The sequence below is a fragment of the Perca fluviatilis genome, chromosome 17 (genome assembly GCF_010015445.1).
Source record: "Perca fluviatilis chromosome 17, GENO_Pfluv_1.0, whole genome shotgun sequence".
Classification (NCBI taxonomy): Eukaryota; Metazoa; Chordata; class Actinopteri; order Perciformes; family Percidae; genus Perca; species Perca fluviatilis.
Window position 1 is genome coordinate 9,939,216 of NC_053128.1, and position 13,624 is coordinate 9,952,839.

The 13,624-nt window shown below is 39.7% G+C and overlaps 2 protein-coding genes across 2 annotated transcripts in view; both read right to left on the reverse strand.

Moving 5' to 3' along the window:
• Positions 1-3,497: 3,497 nt before the first annotated feature.
• Positions 3,498-9,582, reverse strand: LOC120544996 (bile salt-activated lipase-like). The gene is made up of 12 exons (XM_039778917.1): positions 9,490-9,582; positions 9,125-9,225; positions 8,527-8,674; positions 8,301-8,444; positions 7,976-8,173; positions 7,670-7,800; positions 7,149-7,256; positions 5,628-5,742; positions 4,824-5,010; positions 4,471-4,674; positions 3,873-4,082; positions 3,498-3,754 (listed from the first exon to the last, which is right to left on the reverse strand). Exons 2-12 carry the CDS (start codon positions 9,185-9,187, stop codon positions 3,574-3,576), a joined length of 1,689 nt encoding a protein of 562 aa, XP_039634851.1. The 5' UTR covers positions 9,188-9,225; positions 9,490-9,582; the 3' UTR covers positions 3,498-3,573.
• Positions 9,583-10,944: 1,362 nt separating this feature from the next.
• LOC120544997 (bile salt-activated lipase-like) overlaps positions 10,945-13,624 on the reverse strand; it is a 4,578-nt gene continuing 1,898 nt past the window's right edge. Inside the window, exons 7-11 of the mRNA XM_039778918.1 lie at positions 13,492-13,606; positions 12,561-12,747; positions 12,210-12,413; positions 11,343-11,552; positions 10,945-11,233 (exon numbers count right to left, since the gene is read on the reverse strand). Of these exons, the coding sequence (XP_039634852.1) occupies positions 11,053-11,233; positions 11,343-11,552; positions 12,210-12,413; positions 12,561-12,747; positions 13,492-13,606 (897 nt within the window). The 3' untranslated portion in view covers positions 10,945-11,052. The remainder of the gene's footprint in view (positions 11,234-11,342; positions 11,553-12,209; positions 12,414-12,560; positions 12,748-13,491; positions 13,607-13,624) is intronic.

Genomic DNA, 13,624 nt, shown 5'->3' on the forward strand with positions numbered 1-13,624 from the left:
GGTCTAGACTTATTGCACATATTCCAAAACCAGACAATAAAATTGATTACATTAATTAATGACAAGTTTAGAATCAAACACAAATGTATGTAACTTTTGCAATATAAGAAAGTCATGTAACCTCAGCAGCATCCCAGAATTCAATGTTAAATACCCTACTGTCACCACTTGGTTATTTACACTGTAAGATAAAGGAGGAGCAGCTGTACATACAGTATATAAATACAAATGCCATTGACTGTGTCCTGTAGCATTACGATTTCAAACCATAACAAAACTGCCAAGGGTGTCCACATACTTTTGACCACATAGTGTATGCAGTAGACTATGTAATGTGATAGTATATTGTTAAACAAGGCAAAGCCAATCATGGGCATTCTCATTATTAATGACTTAACTTAACACACAAGACAAAGTGAGTAATTGTGCATCATTGTAGCCTTGCACCCATGAAGACAGCATCAACAATTACATACTAAGCAACGGTTGTAATTATTGTGTGTTCTGTGAAGTCCCTCAGTTCTTTGTATGCATCAAGGAACCTTTAAAAGATCTTTAATAGCTTCCCTGGTATGCATTACATGTATTAGTTCATATGTTATATATTTTATTTCATTTATAATATTTATTTAGTTTAATGTGTTCTACATGTGAAGAGTTAGGCCATGTACGCCTGTATAATTAACCTGTACGTAACATGACTAGGCCTGTATGCGCCCACTTGTAGGCCCTCTTAAATGCAAGATCTCAGACTGTAATATAATATTGGCTTCTTGCACATATATTTATTGGATTTATAGTAGCTCAGCAGTACATGTATTGCACAAGATCAATATTTAGTGCAGTGCTGGTTAATGTAGGCCAGTTAGCAGCCATAACCAGAGAAAAGGCCAACTGAATCTGAAAGTCATCCTTGCCCTAAAATAAAAAGTTATTCCCTGAGTAGAAACCAGGAAGATGTAGTCTGTTCTAAACTCATTGATTTTCTTGATGGTCTCCTTGCTGGGGTTTGAGCCACAGGTGGAGGTTAATGTGGAGTAAGCTTTGTCCAAACCAGCCTTGCCCTTCTCCTTAGTGTAAGAAGCGAGGAGCTTATTCACTTCCTCACGGAAAAATTACACTCATACACAATTCAGGAAATAACAATTTGTTAATGCACCTTTTAGATGTGTGAACATTGGTGCATTATGCGGTAATTATCTGCATGCATACAGTACAGGCCAAAAGTTTGGACACACCTTCTCATTCAATGCGTTTCCTTTATTTTCATGACTATTTACATTGTAGATTCTCACTGAAGGCATCAAAACTATGAATGAACACATATGGAATTATGTACTTAACAAAAAAGTGTGAAATAACTGAAAACATGTCTTATATTTTAGATACCTCAAAGTAGCCACCCTTTGCTCTGATTACTGCTTTGCACACTCTTGGCATTCTCTTGATGAGCTTCAAGAGGTAGTCACCTGAAATGGTTTTCCAACAGTCTTGAAGGAGTTCCCAGAGATGCTTAGCACTTGTTGGCCCTTTTGCCTTCACTCTGCGGTCCAGCTCACCCCAAACTATCTTGATTGGGTTCAGGTCCGGTGACTGTGGAGGCCAGGTCATCTTGCGCAGCACTCCATCACTCTCCTTCTTGGTCAAATAGCCCTTACACAGCCTGGAGGTGTGTTTGGGGTCATTGTCCTGTTGAAAAATAAATTATGGTTCAACTAAACGCAAACCGGATGGGATGGCATGTCGCTGCAGGATGCTGTGGTAGCCATGCTGGTTCAGTATGCCTTCAATTTTGAATTAATCCCCAACAGTGTCACCAGCAAAGCACCCCCACACCATCACACCTCCTCCTCCATGCTTCACTGTGGGAACCAGGCATGTAGAATCCATCCGTTCACCTTTTCTGCGTCACACAAAGACACGGCGGTTGGAACCAAAGATCTCAAATTTGGACTCATCAGACCAAAGCACAGATTTCCACTGGTTTAATGTCCATTCCTTGTGTTTCTTGGCCCAAACAAATCTCTTCTGCTTGTTGCCTCTTAGCAGTGGTTTCCTAGCAGCTATTTGACCATGAAGGCCTGATTCGCGCAGTCTCCTCTTAATAGTTGTTCTAGAGATGTGTCTGCTGCTAGAACCCTTTGTGGCATTCATCTGGTCTCTAATCTGAGCTGCTGTTAACTTGGGATTTCTGAGACAGGTGACTCGGATGAACTTATCCTCAGCAGCAGAGGTGACTCTTGGTCTTCCTTTCCTGGGGCGGTCCTCATGTGAGCCAGTTTCGTTGTAGCGCTTGATGGTTTTTGCGACTGCACTTGGGGACACATTCAAAGTTTTCGCAATTTTCCGGACTGACTGACCTTCATTTGTTAAAGTAATGATGGCCACTCGTTTCTCTTTACTTAGCTGATTGGTTCTTGCCATGATATGAATTCTAACAGTTGTCCAATAGGGCTGTCGGCTGTGTATCAACCTGACTTCTGCACAACACAACTGATGGTCCCAACCCCATTAATAACACACTAATTAATCCTGACAAGGCACACCTGTGAAGTGAAAACCATTTCAGGTGACTACCTCATGAAGCTCATTGAGAGAACATCAAGGGTTTGCAGCGCTATCAAAAAAGCAAAGGGTGGCTACTTTGAAGAATCTAAAATATAAGACATGTTTTCAGTTATTTCACACTTTTTTGTTTAGTACATAATTCCATATGTGTTCATTCATAGTTTTGATGCCTTCAGTGAGAATCTACAATGTAAATAGTCATGAAAATAAAGAAAACGTATTAAATGAGAAGGTGTGTCCAAACTTTTGGCCTGTACTGTATAACGCAAAACTGCATGCATAACAAGTTTCCCTCCTCTCTCCCTCCCTCTTGACAAAGTTACAGCAGAGTGCATCAATTCACTAGAGGGCAGGTTTTCCACTTAGAATCTGTATGTCACTGCAGGTAGATTTGAGGAAAATCATACATACACTCATGTGGCACATTGTCAAACACCTTATGGAAAATTAACATTAACATCTAGCAGATGTAATCCATGTCTGTATCAATATGTTTTGTTAATGCAGATCTTAATCCAAATACAAATTAAAAAACAAACCAAAAAGTTTTGTTAACATATTTACAGAAGTGAGTGGCCTCAAAGCAGAGGTAATCTCTCTCTGAGTGCTTTCAGTCTTGATTTGGCTGGTGCTGGGGTTTGTTTCTACTTGGCTGTGATTGGCTGTGTATCAAGTGACTTTTTAAATCACATTCAACTAAATACCTTATTTAAGCTTTCATTTTTTGGGATGTTGAATTGAGGGCTGATGGCTGCAGTATGTTAAAGTCTTCATATGATGTGGGTGGGAGATTGTGTCACGTCTTATTTATTTATTATGAAACTCTTTTGCTGACTCATTAAACATCCACTGACGATAAAGGCTACCCCTTTAGGTAGGTATTCAAGTTGAACCATTTATAAAAATAAAAAAAGAGCCCCTGACAGATCTATTTTGAACTCATAAGGTTTATTGTACACACTCTTTTATTTGTATATTTGGTGTATTTTAAATGAAAAAAATGCATCATTGAGCATGTGATGGGAGACTGGGAAGGGTGCTGGTCCAAAGGTGGACAAAACGCTGCCTCATTTCCTGTCCAATGGAGCTCTCATTCATCTTAGCATTGATGTCCAGGAACTGCTGTCCAGTGCTGGTGAATTCAGGCCAAGTCACAGGCACCTGTAGGTTTCCTTTGTTTGGGTTTCTGTAAAAAAATAAAAAGAAGTAGAGGAAGATGTGAAAGTATCCATTAGTTTTGTAGTAAAATAATCCTCAAGCTGTTAAAATGTTACAAAGTTGCACATGCATGCAAAGTGTTTTACCCAGTTCTGGCAAAGTTAGTCCAGTAGGCAATAATATAGCCAGACAGGTCTCTCTGTCTGTCCCCATAAGCCTTTGGTGTGGTAAAGGGTTTGCCAAACACGTACTGCAGGTCATCAGCGTGATCGGCTCCCACCCAGTCATGGTAGGGTTTGCCTGGTCCAGCCAATAAACTGGGCTCAGACAGCAGGTAGGAGTAGGTACGGCCAGACCTGTTAAAGACCATCACTGTGTGTTTAGTGTGTATATGTCCGGCATTACAATTGGCAACAATCTGATTACGCCAGTCACAAACGTTGCCCTTACTGTTCAAAGACACATAAAAAGTGTATTTTAAAATTCCTTAATGTTAAAGGGAAATATCTTATTTCAACCTAGAAATAATTTTCCCTTGCATGTGTGTCTAAGTGACTAATTTGCTCTTTTTGCAACTGACAGGCTCAGATTGGTATTCTAAGTGTCTGACCACATTATGGAAAGATGGCAAAGTCTCATTCTGAAATATCGCGAGGTGAGGTTTCAATGAAAGTCCGCCATTCTACTTTTAAAATAGCAACTAAAAGATATTTGAAGGCAAAGAAATCAAACAGTTGGCCTCACTTGGCATTAGCTGCATGCTGGAAGATGGCAGTCTGTATAGGAACCAGGAAGAGGTAGTCAGTCCCAATATCCACAGCAGCTGTCTTAATGGTGGTCTGGGTGGGTGTTGATCCCCAGTTGGACGAGTATTCAGCAAAGGCAATCTCCAAACCAGCTTGCCCCGTCTCTTTGGTATAAGCAGCAAGGAGCCTCTTTACGTCTTCTCTGCAGGGGAAATAAGGTAGAGAGCTCTGTTAAGGAAAGGACTCTGCCACGCTGCTGTCTTTGGCTTCCAAATTTCTTCTCTTGCTTTCACTGTTTAACTTTTAAAGCTGTGGGCCAACAAAACATCTCTGAAGACGGATCAGCCTTACACTATAGTGTCTTGATTCTTGTCACCAAGGGAAGGAATGTCCTTCGAGGTGAACAGATGTCCATCCATGTTATTAACCCCTGCAAGGTAATCAGTTTCAGCGGCGTTGTGAAACAAGTTGCCAGGCTGATCAGGGAGGAAGTCTCCATCAACAACAGGAGACAGAGACAGGTTGTTCACACCGGGATCTGAGAGAAATTGGCATATATTCATATATTGGTAGTTTGTATGTAAAGCAGGTTTAGCTCAGTTGTAGCTCAAAAATGCTGAGCAATTGTACTGTGATAACTTTATTTTGTACTTTAAGATGGATTATGACCAACTGTCATAAGAGCATGGATGGATTACTGAATGTGCCTACTGGGCACACCTGCAAAATGGGACTTGAAGAGACACATACAGACTATAAAGAGATGCAAAACAGCTGACAGGAGACACAAAGAGACACGACTATGATAAGAGGCAAGGAGACACAAAGCAACTACAAAGAGGCTCAAAATAACCACAAAGAGACACACAATAACTACAAACAGTCCCAAAACAACTACAAAGAGACGCTAAATGACTACAAAGAGGGGCGTAACAACCATAGACCAAAAAATAACAAGACGAAAACAATTATAAAGTGACACAAATATATGACGCAAATGTCAGGGGCCTATTGTCTCATAATAGGCCCCATGCTTAAAGGCACCCTAGACCTAACTACAATGGAACAATTTTCATAATTTGTGAATATTGGTTATTTACATGTATTTATTATATATATTCTAAATAAAGTAGTTTGAAGGAAAATAATGCTCACAGTCTGGGGAGCCTGGTACAATAATGGGAGCAGCCATGACGAGAGCCACAGCATCAGTTGATTTCAGACACGCCTCCATCCTGTCATCAGTGGGGCAGCCGACGGTCTCTGCAACCTGAACACATGGGAATAAAGCAGGTTGTAAGTAGACTGGCAGAATGCCTGATCGCAGCTAAACTAAGTGCTTCAGCTCTCCACCACTGATAAACAAAACAGCGAGTGAGTCAGCGAGTGGTGGTAGAAAAGGCTGCTATAGTTAACAATAAACACAGCGGTGTAAATATCAGCAGTTTATGCAAAGGTATGTGTGCTAAAGCCAACAATCTTGTGACAGACAGATAACTGAATGATAAACTGGTACAGGCCAAATCTTAGTCAATGAAGCACTGAAAGTGCCTAAATTATTCAAGCCCTGTGGAAGTTTTCTTGTTTTTTTTTACACTAATCAACAGGCCCAAACGGAATCTTGCAGATTTGAATTTTTTACACTTTTCAGCGGTGATCCAGAATGAAAATCTGCGGAATTTAGCCAACTGTTTTTCTGCTTGGGGACGAGATGTGTTTATTTATTTATTTTTTTATTTGCAGAAAATCTACAAAAATTCTGCGTAATTCTATGTCCAAAGATTCTGTGTGACCTTATCAATAGAAAAAGGCCAGGAACATGAACATTTCCACACGGCGTGAATACTTTTTTATTGGCACTAATCCCATAGATATTTGGTGTAAATGACAATGAAATGAGCGTTCTGTCTGGCCTCTTTGATTAGTTGGCCTGTTGCAGATCATAGATCACAATAGCATCGCTAGCAAGTTAGTCAACCTATTTAGCTACAAAGCTAATTAAAAAAAAGACATTCACTGCATGCCGTTGTTCATGTAGCAATGTATACGTAATTTTAATATTGAACGTATGTAGCATAGTAAAGATTCAATATATCACCAGATGTTATTTATGTCTAACTTCCAATACCTAATACCAGGTTTGGATGTGAAACTATTGTATTAGTCTGTATTTCTACAATCTACTGAGGACAAAAGAAGGATTAACATTGTCATCATTTAATGAGAAAGTTGAGCAATTGTTTAAAATTGTTGGACAGAGACTTTGCTAACCTGAGCTCTGACTCTTTTGTCTGTAGCTTGGGATACTTAGTGTCTTTTGTGAACCCACATATGTGATTACAACTTAACTGCTGGACTCAGTAAACTTTTCTTAACCTGAATCTATCGTCTCAGAGTTGATCCTTGAGTTTTGGTATCCGTAAGTCCTATCAACGAATATGCAGGAATTTGAGTAATTGGAGTCAGATATCTCAGCCTTCAGGCCTGTGTCTTTTTTTCGCCAAAATTCCCCTTCTACAAATTTAAGATTATATAAGCCTTTTATTGATCCCCAGAGGGGAAATTCAGGTGTATTTGAATTCCTATTATGAATATAAATTATCCTATAAATGTAAAATTAGGACTTTTTTCCTGTCAGCAGTGTAGATGGCTCCATGATATGTGACATTGGCATACCTCCTCTGCCACCTTGCGTGGGTTCCTGTTCAGTGCCCAGGGGCAGAAGGCAACCCCACTCTGGGAGATGGCTCTCTTGAACAGTCCTTTGTTGTGGGGGGAGAGAGTCTGTGTAGGAAGACATACAAGGAATATACAATTATTAATTGTAGTTGGATTTATTTTGCCTATTTGCATGACATTTTCAGGCCTCAACACTTATTGGAACTAATGGCTGCATTAAAAGTTTCAGCAGGTAACTTTTGTAAAGATAAACTTTTGTCATATTTGCCATCTGTCATGATATAGTGACAGTTAAGACAAACTGGTACTTTCTTCACTTGCAATCTTTTAAATTGACAAACATCATTTGTGTAATTAATGGCTCAATTCAAAACGCGATTTACACTGCAGCCTGGTTCGCGGCTGCCGGTTACAGCGTTCTCAATACTGGACCGATTTCAAATTTCAAATGCATAGGAAAATAGGGTCCAGGTTGAAAAGAAAATACAGGACACTAAGCCAAACCCTAACCCTTTCACCTGGAAGCTGACACTAGCTGCACCTGCAGACTCTCCAAAGATGGTGATGTTGTCAGGGTCTCCTCCAAACAAGCGGATGTTCCTGTTCACCCAGGCGATGGCGGCATGCTGGTCCCAAAGGCCGTAGTTTCCTGAAGTGGTGACAAATTTTTGAGTCAAAAGCATTTTAATACAGGCAAATCTGCTGACACACAAGCATCCACAATGCTTTTAAGGACTACCCCACTTTATTCCAGTAATTGAATGTAAAGAACACATCGAGGCTGATAGGAGGTAGAAGAACCAATTCCCATCCACTGCCCTTACCAGGTAAGCGAGAGTCCCCTGTACTGAGGAAGCCCAGGGTGCCCACACGGTATCCCACAGACACCACAATTACATTGCCCTTGTCTGCAATTTCCCGACCGCTGTACAGATAATTGTTGAGAAAATTTGGCCCCATAGAACCACCGACAATGAAGCCTCCTCCGTACAACCATATCATGACGGGGAGATTTGATGACACTTTGGGTAAAAAAGAGAAGCATTTTATTTTTATTTTTGGGGTGTATTTTAGGTATTTTAAGTACAACTATTGCATCAATGATTCTCACATCCATATAAAGAACAAAACAAAGAAATAAAGCCATACCATTTTGGCCGTGAGGAACCCATATGTTGAGGTAGAGGCAGTCTGCACTACCAAAACTTGAAGTCTGGAGCATGCTGATCTGAAGACATCTCTGAGCAAACTTTGTTGCCTTCAGTATACCTGCGGATGAAAGAAGTGAGATTTCTACACAGATTTGTCAGATTTCTAGAACAAATGATGCATTCAAATGTTCAGCTCTGTTTGGTCAGATTGGGTGTGAACGCACCATCCCAGCCAGGGTGAGGTTTGGGTTTCTCAAATGTTCCAGGCTTGGCAGCGAAGGGAATTCCTTTGAAAACATCTACGGAGCGGAAAAGACCGAGGCGGATATTCTGGCCCTGAACACCGCCACCTTCTGTTTGCACAACGCCCAGCTAGAGACACAATCAGAAAAGAGCTTTCAACTTCAATGACAGCATAAAACAGTATTGCCTAAAAAGTAAAGAAAAGGAAATAAAACTCAAAAAAATGAATTGTGACATTGTAAAAAAGATAACATAGTGCATAGTGTGTACATTAAAGACCTGTATTGAAAAATTGTGAACATATCCTTTAGCCTATTTTCCCCTTGATGCATTATAAAATGTTATTAGAATAATAATTTCTTAATGTTGTTGCTTGTCACTGTACACAGAATGTGCTTTTGAGAAATTGCATTTTTGCAACATTGTTAGAATTTCCCATGTGAGAAATTTGAGGGATGAAGTGAACTATTTATAAGTGAAGGCAGACACAATTTTAACAATAATCACATCCCATCAGTAACAGATTTACTCCATGCAAATTGTCTATGCTTTCAATTACAATTATTAAAACAGACTTACAGAGGCTGCTGCGGCCGTTCCCAGAGACAAGACAACAGCAAACAGAACCTTCAGTTTCTCCATGGCTGTCGAGAAACCAGCGAATGCCTCACCAGGCCCTTCTGCAAGTGAATGAAAGGTATGCGTAGCTGTTTACATATGTTATATATAACCTCTTATAACCCCTGTTGTCACCCTGTGGCAATGATTAGACTAAACCTCTGATGGGAAACAGCCTGGTGTAAAGCATGCCATCTGCTGAGTGAAGCAAGATATGACAATCAACACCCAATGCCAGATGTCAACACAGAAGTAGATACGCATTTTACAAGGCTATAAGTATGTTGTTTTCTTCTTTGATATTAGGAGTAAAATGTAGATCATACAGTACAGTGTAGACGTCCACATATTGAGGCCAATTAGCACACGGACGAGAGAAAGCCCAGCAGTTCTTCATAAGGAGGCAATGATGTATATGCTTCTGTTGACTTACAAAAACAGGTGGAACAATTCACAGATTAGTTAATCACACACGGTTTGAGATTAGATACAATTTCAGAAATAACCCCGCACATCTGAAGTGCTCTTATTGGTTAAATGTATTTGACCTAGATTTTTACAAGCCACCCTGTCACAACACAAACGCTTTTCCGTCGATAGATATTATAAACACTGTAGGACAAAATACAACATAAAACAGGAGCATTTGGAACATGATTGGGAAATCCCTATATATGTAGCTACACTTCTCACATTTAAAGGCTAGAGGTCACCAAAATCGGTACATCTTTTCTCCTTTAAGCAAAAAGGACTTCCTCTAGTATTACCAGAATTGCTGACAAAACCACTTGTGGCAGGACTTTAGTTGGTGATGTTAACAAGCTGTTTGCAGTTAATTTTCTAACAGCTCAGGATATATTTAGCTACTAGCTAACTACACCTAGCTAGCTCTACTTATTTGTTTTAGCAGTCAGCAGACAGGTGAATGTTAGCGTCTAGCTATGCTGGCTTTGAAATGTGATAAATTGCTGTTAGCTGGCTGTCCCAACCTAGTTATTTTATCATATATTACAAATAAAACAAAGTTAAATTCCTGTTACTTGTATGAAATGATGTGTAACAGAAGAAAATAGCTAATCCACGGTTGGAGCAAGGACAAACGGCAATAGGTTATCTTATTTAGCTTTGTTAGCTATAGCCTAAGTTAGCTAACATTAAGTCAAACTTGCGTAACCTTCACTTAATCTTCTCGATAATCTCAATAATTTGTCTTGAGTAAATTAAAAACAGCCTCCCCTTTTTTTCTTTGTCAAGTGTCCATGTCATAACAGTGATAACAACCTCTAAAGGCCTCGATTTGAAACTGGTCCAGCTCTTTTCTGTCCTGATTCAGGAAACTAATGGATTTGGTGAAGACAGCTCTTAATTTGCTTCGTAGAAATCTTCAAATCTGCCTGCTATTTTCCTCTATCATGTCACCTTGTTGTGCATTGACAAGCATTTATAATCTTGCTTACATCAGACTACCTGTAATTAGCGTTAGCTAATGCAGGTGAGCTGGTACCATGGCAGTGCAGTCTGAATATCAATAAAATAAATCTATAATGTTTTTATTTTGTTTATTCCGTAGTTAGTTAACATATATTTCTACACCACCAGTGGTGTTTTGACACATTAAATAAGATCTGATACCAAAATTGTATTCACTTTGCATCTGTTATCATTCAAAAACCAAAGAAACCAATTACCTAGGTTCCATGCAAAGTGTATATGTTTAGCACTACATATTCTATTTAGAAAGGCCTAACACATAAAAAATAAAAAACAAATAAAACCAAGGAAATATAATTTGTATTCGTCATCAATTTATTTTTCATGAACCAATACTAATTTAATACTTCAGGTCTTTAGGTCCACATTTCAGGTGCACAGGTGATTGCACACAGTCTTTACTCTGAGAAGGATATGGGAAGGTTGGGTAGGACGCTAGACCAGAAATGCACATAACGCATTCTCATCTTCTGTCCTACATAGTTCTTGTTCATCTTAGAATTGATCTCCAGGAACTGGTGTCCAGTGCTGGTGAATCTAGGCCAGGTCACTGGCACCTTCTCTCCTTTGTTAGGGTCCCTGTGGACATAAACAGAGAAAAGGGCATATGAATTGAGGCAGTTTTGGTTTTTTATTCCAATGTCTGATTTCGGTTGGTTTTATCTCTGTGATTCTCCTATGTTTATACCCAGTTTTGGCGAAGTTGGTCCAGTAGGCGATCATGTAGCCAGAGACGTCACGGTGGCGAGGCCAGTACCCCAGTGGTGTGGTGAAAGGCTTTCCGAACACATACTGCAGGTCATCAGCGTGGTCGGCTCCCATCCAGCTGGGGTAGGGCCTACCAATGCCACCCATACGGTTGGGCTGAGAGAAGAGGTACGAGTAGGTACGGCCAGTTCTTTGGTAAGACAAGGAGAGAAAAGGGATGACTACGCCAAACAGGGCTAAATAAAGATGGAGTGTGATAAAAATAATAATTATTATTAATTATTATTATTATTAAGTGAATTAATTAATTGATACACAAAAAGCCATTTAGAGTAATTAACTTAATTTGTATTTAAATTATGCAATCAAATATATGTAATACAATTATTATTCCATTTTACCATATTATGCCATTTAATAATTAGAAAAATGAAGTTAAACTGTTGAATAAAATGATCTTTTAGGCCTATATAAAAAAAGAATTCTAATTCTACTAATTAATGTATCAAACTGTCAAACTTCCATTACTTTTGGCTTATGCTTTACAGTTTGATTTAAATTCATCCACACTTAAGAAGTTAATGTGACACACAAAAAACCACAAGGAAATAAAGGAACTAATTTTGTCAAAAACGCAAAAGGTGATCAAACGTTTTCCATTTGATGAATTACTTCCAAGCAAGTTTAAAGCATCTTTACATAAATGTTCCTAGGGTACTACGGTTGCCCCCCTTGAGGTAAAGAAAAGTTATGTCCTGTTTTTATCCCGCACCTTCTAAAGCAAAGTGTGGTACAAAAGGGCAAATAAACTGAAAGCAACATCTGTACAGCAAGATCTTATTCTCACGTGGCGTTGGCAGCATGAAGGTAGAGGGCAGCCTGAGTAGGAACCAGGAAGATGTAGTCTGTTCCAATCTCCACAACGGTTTTCTTGATGGTCTCCTTGCTGGGGTTTGAGCCCCAGGTGGAGGTGTATGTGGAGTAAGCGTTGTCCAAACCAGCCTTGCCCTTCTCCTTAGTGTAAGAAGCCAGGAGCCTCTTCACATCGTCACTGCAATCAGGAAGGTTTGAAAATGAGGTCTGATAAAACGCCATACCAACGCACTTCTAACAAAAGTAGAGTGTTGCTCTTGGTAGATCCATTCACAATTGCCCTTTTCTTTTCAAGTTACGCTGTGATCAAATGGCTTAAACTCACATAGGGGTGTCCACCAGGGGTGAGTTGATTGAAGGAACATCTAAACCAGTAAACAGGTGTCCATCCATGTCGTTGACTCCAGCGATGTAGTCGATGGCAGCAGTATTGTGGAACAGTTTGGAAGGCTCATCTGGCAGGAAGTCCCCATCAATCACAGGAGACAGGAACAGGTTCCATACAAGTGGGTCTGACAGAGACAGACACAACCAGACACTTACTATGTACAGTACTAACTGTCTGTTTTATAACTGGCATTTTAATTTCCCATATGCTGTATCTGCTATTGGTCTGAAAAGAACAAGCTAGAGGAATTTAGCCTTGCGTGGCACTTGTGCACCCACGGTAATTTGGTAATTTATGCTTTATATAAATATATAAATCTAAACTCTTAATATGAAAGGAATGGAAGCGCCAATCAATCAAAATTGCTAGTTTGGTTAAAACACATCAGTGCCATCAAAATCCACTACAGTATGGGGAGCATTTAAACTGATGTGCACTGCAGAATTTACACGCATGTTGATGGTCAGTCAGCCATTGGGTGTAGTCTTTGCAGTTGGTTCATGCACAAATTTTAGAAGACATTTTTAGGCAGTGTGAGGCCACTTTCTGTTTGACCAGCCAAATGTCCATCCAAATATAGATACATTTTTAAACTAATATCGAAAATCTGCAAAAGAAAATGCTAACTAATATGTGTTTCGATCCACTACTGTTTTGTGAACATAACGAGTTGAGGACATTGAGGTTAATATAATCTAATAAATATATCTTGTAGTGGCACAATTCCTCCAGTGGGGTGCCATTAAACCCTTGCAGAAGAAGGGGGCATAACAAGATGATTTTTTTCATTACTACATTCCTCTGGTAGAAAGCACCACAATGTCTAAAATGAAAATGTAAACGTGGTTATGTGGCATGCGGTCCTTACGATCTGGTGAGCTGGACAGACTGAGAGAGCCCGCCAATGTAAGGAGAGCAGGATCAGTCATCTTCAAACAGGCAGCCATGTTTTGATCTGTGGGGCAGTTGACCTTTAGAGCAACCTGGGGAGAGAGTTCAAA

Excerpts from the sequence above, each read along its gene's own strand:
- LOC120544996 (XM_039778917.1), bottom strand. The coding sequence starts at position 9,187 with ATGGAGAAACTGAAGGTTCTGTTTGCTGTTGTCTTGTCTCTGGGAACG. Across the intron at positions 8,445-8,526 it reads ACCTCACCCTGGCTGGGATG|AAATCTCACTTCTTTCATCC; the intron begins GTGCGTTCACAC and ends AAATCTGTGTAG. Across the intron at positions 3,755-3,872 it reads ACTAACTTTGCCAGAACTGG|AAACCCAAACAAAGGAAACC; the intron begins GTAAAACACTTT and ends ATTTTTTTACAG.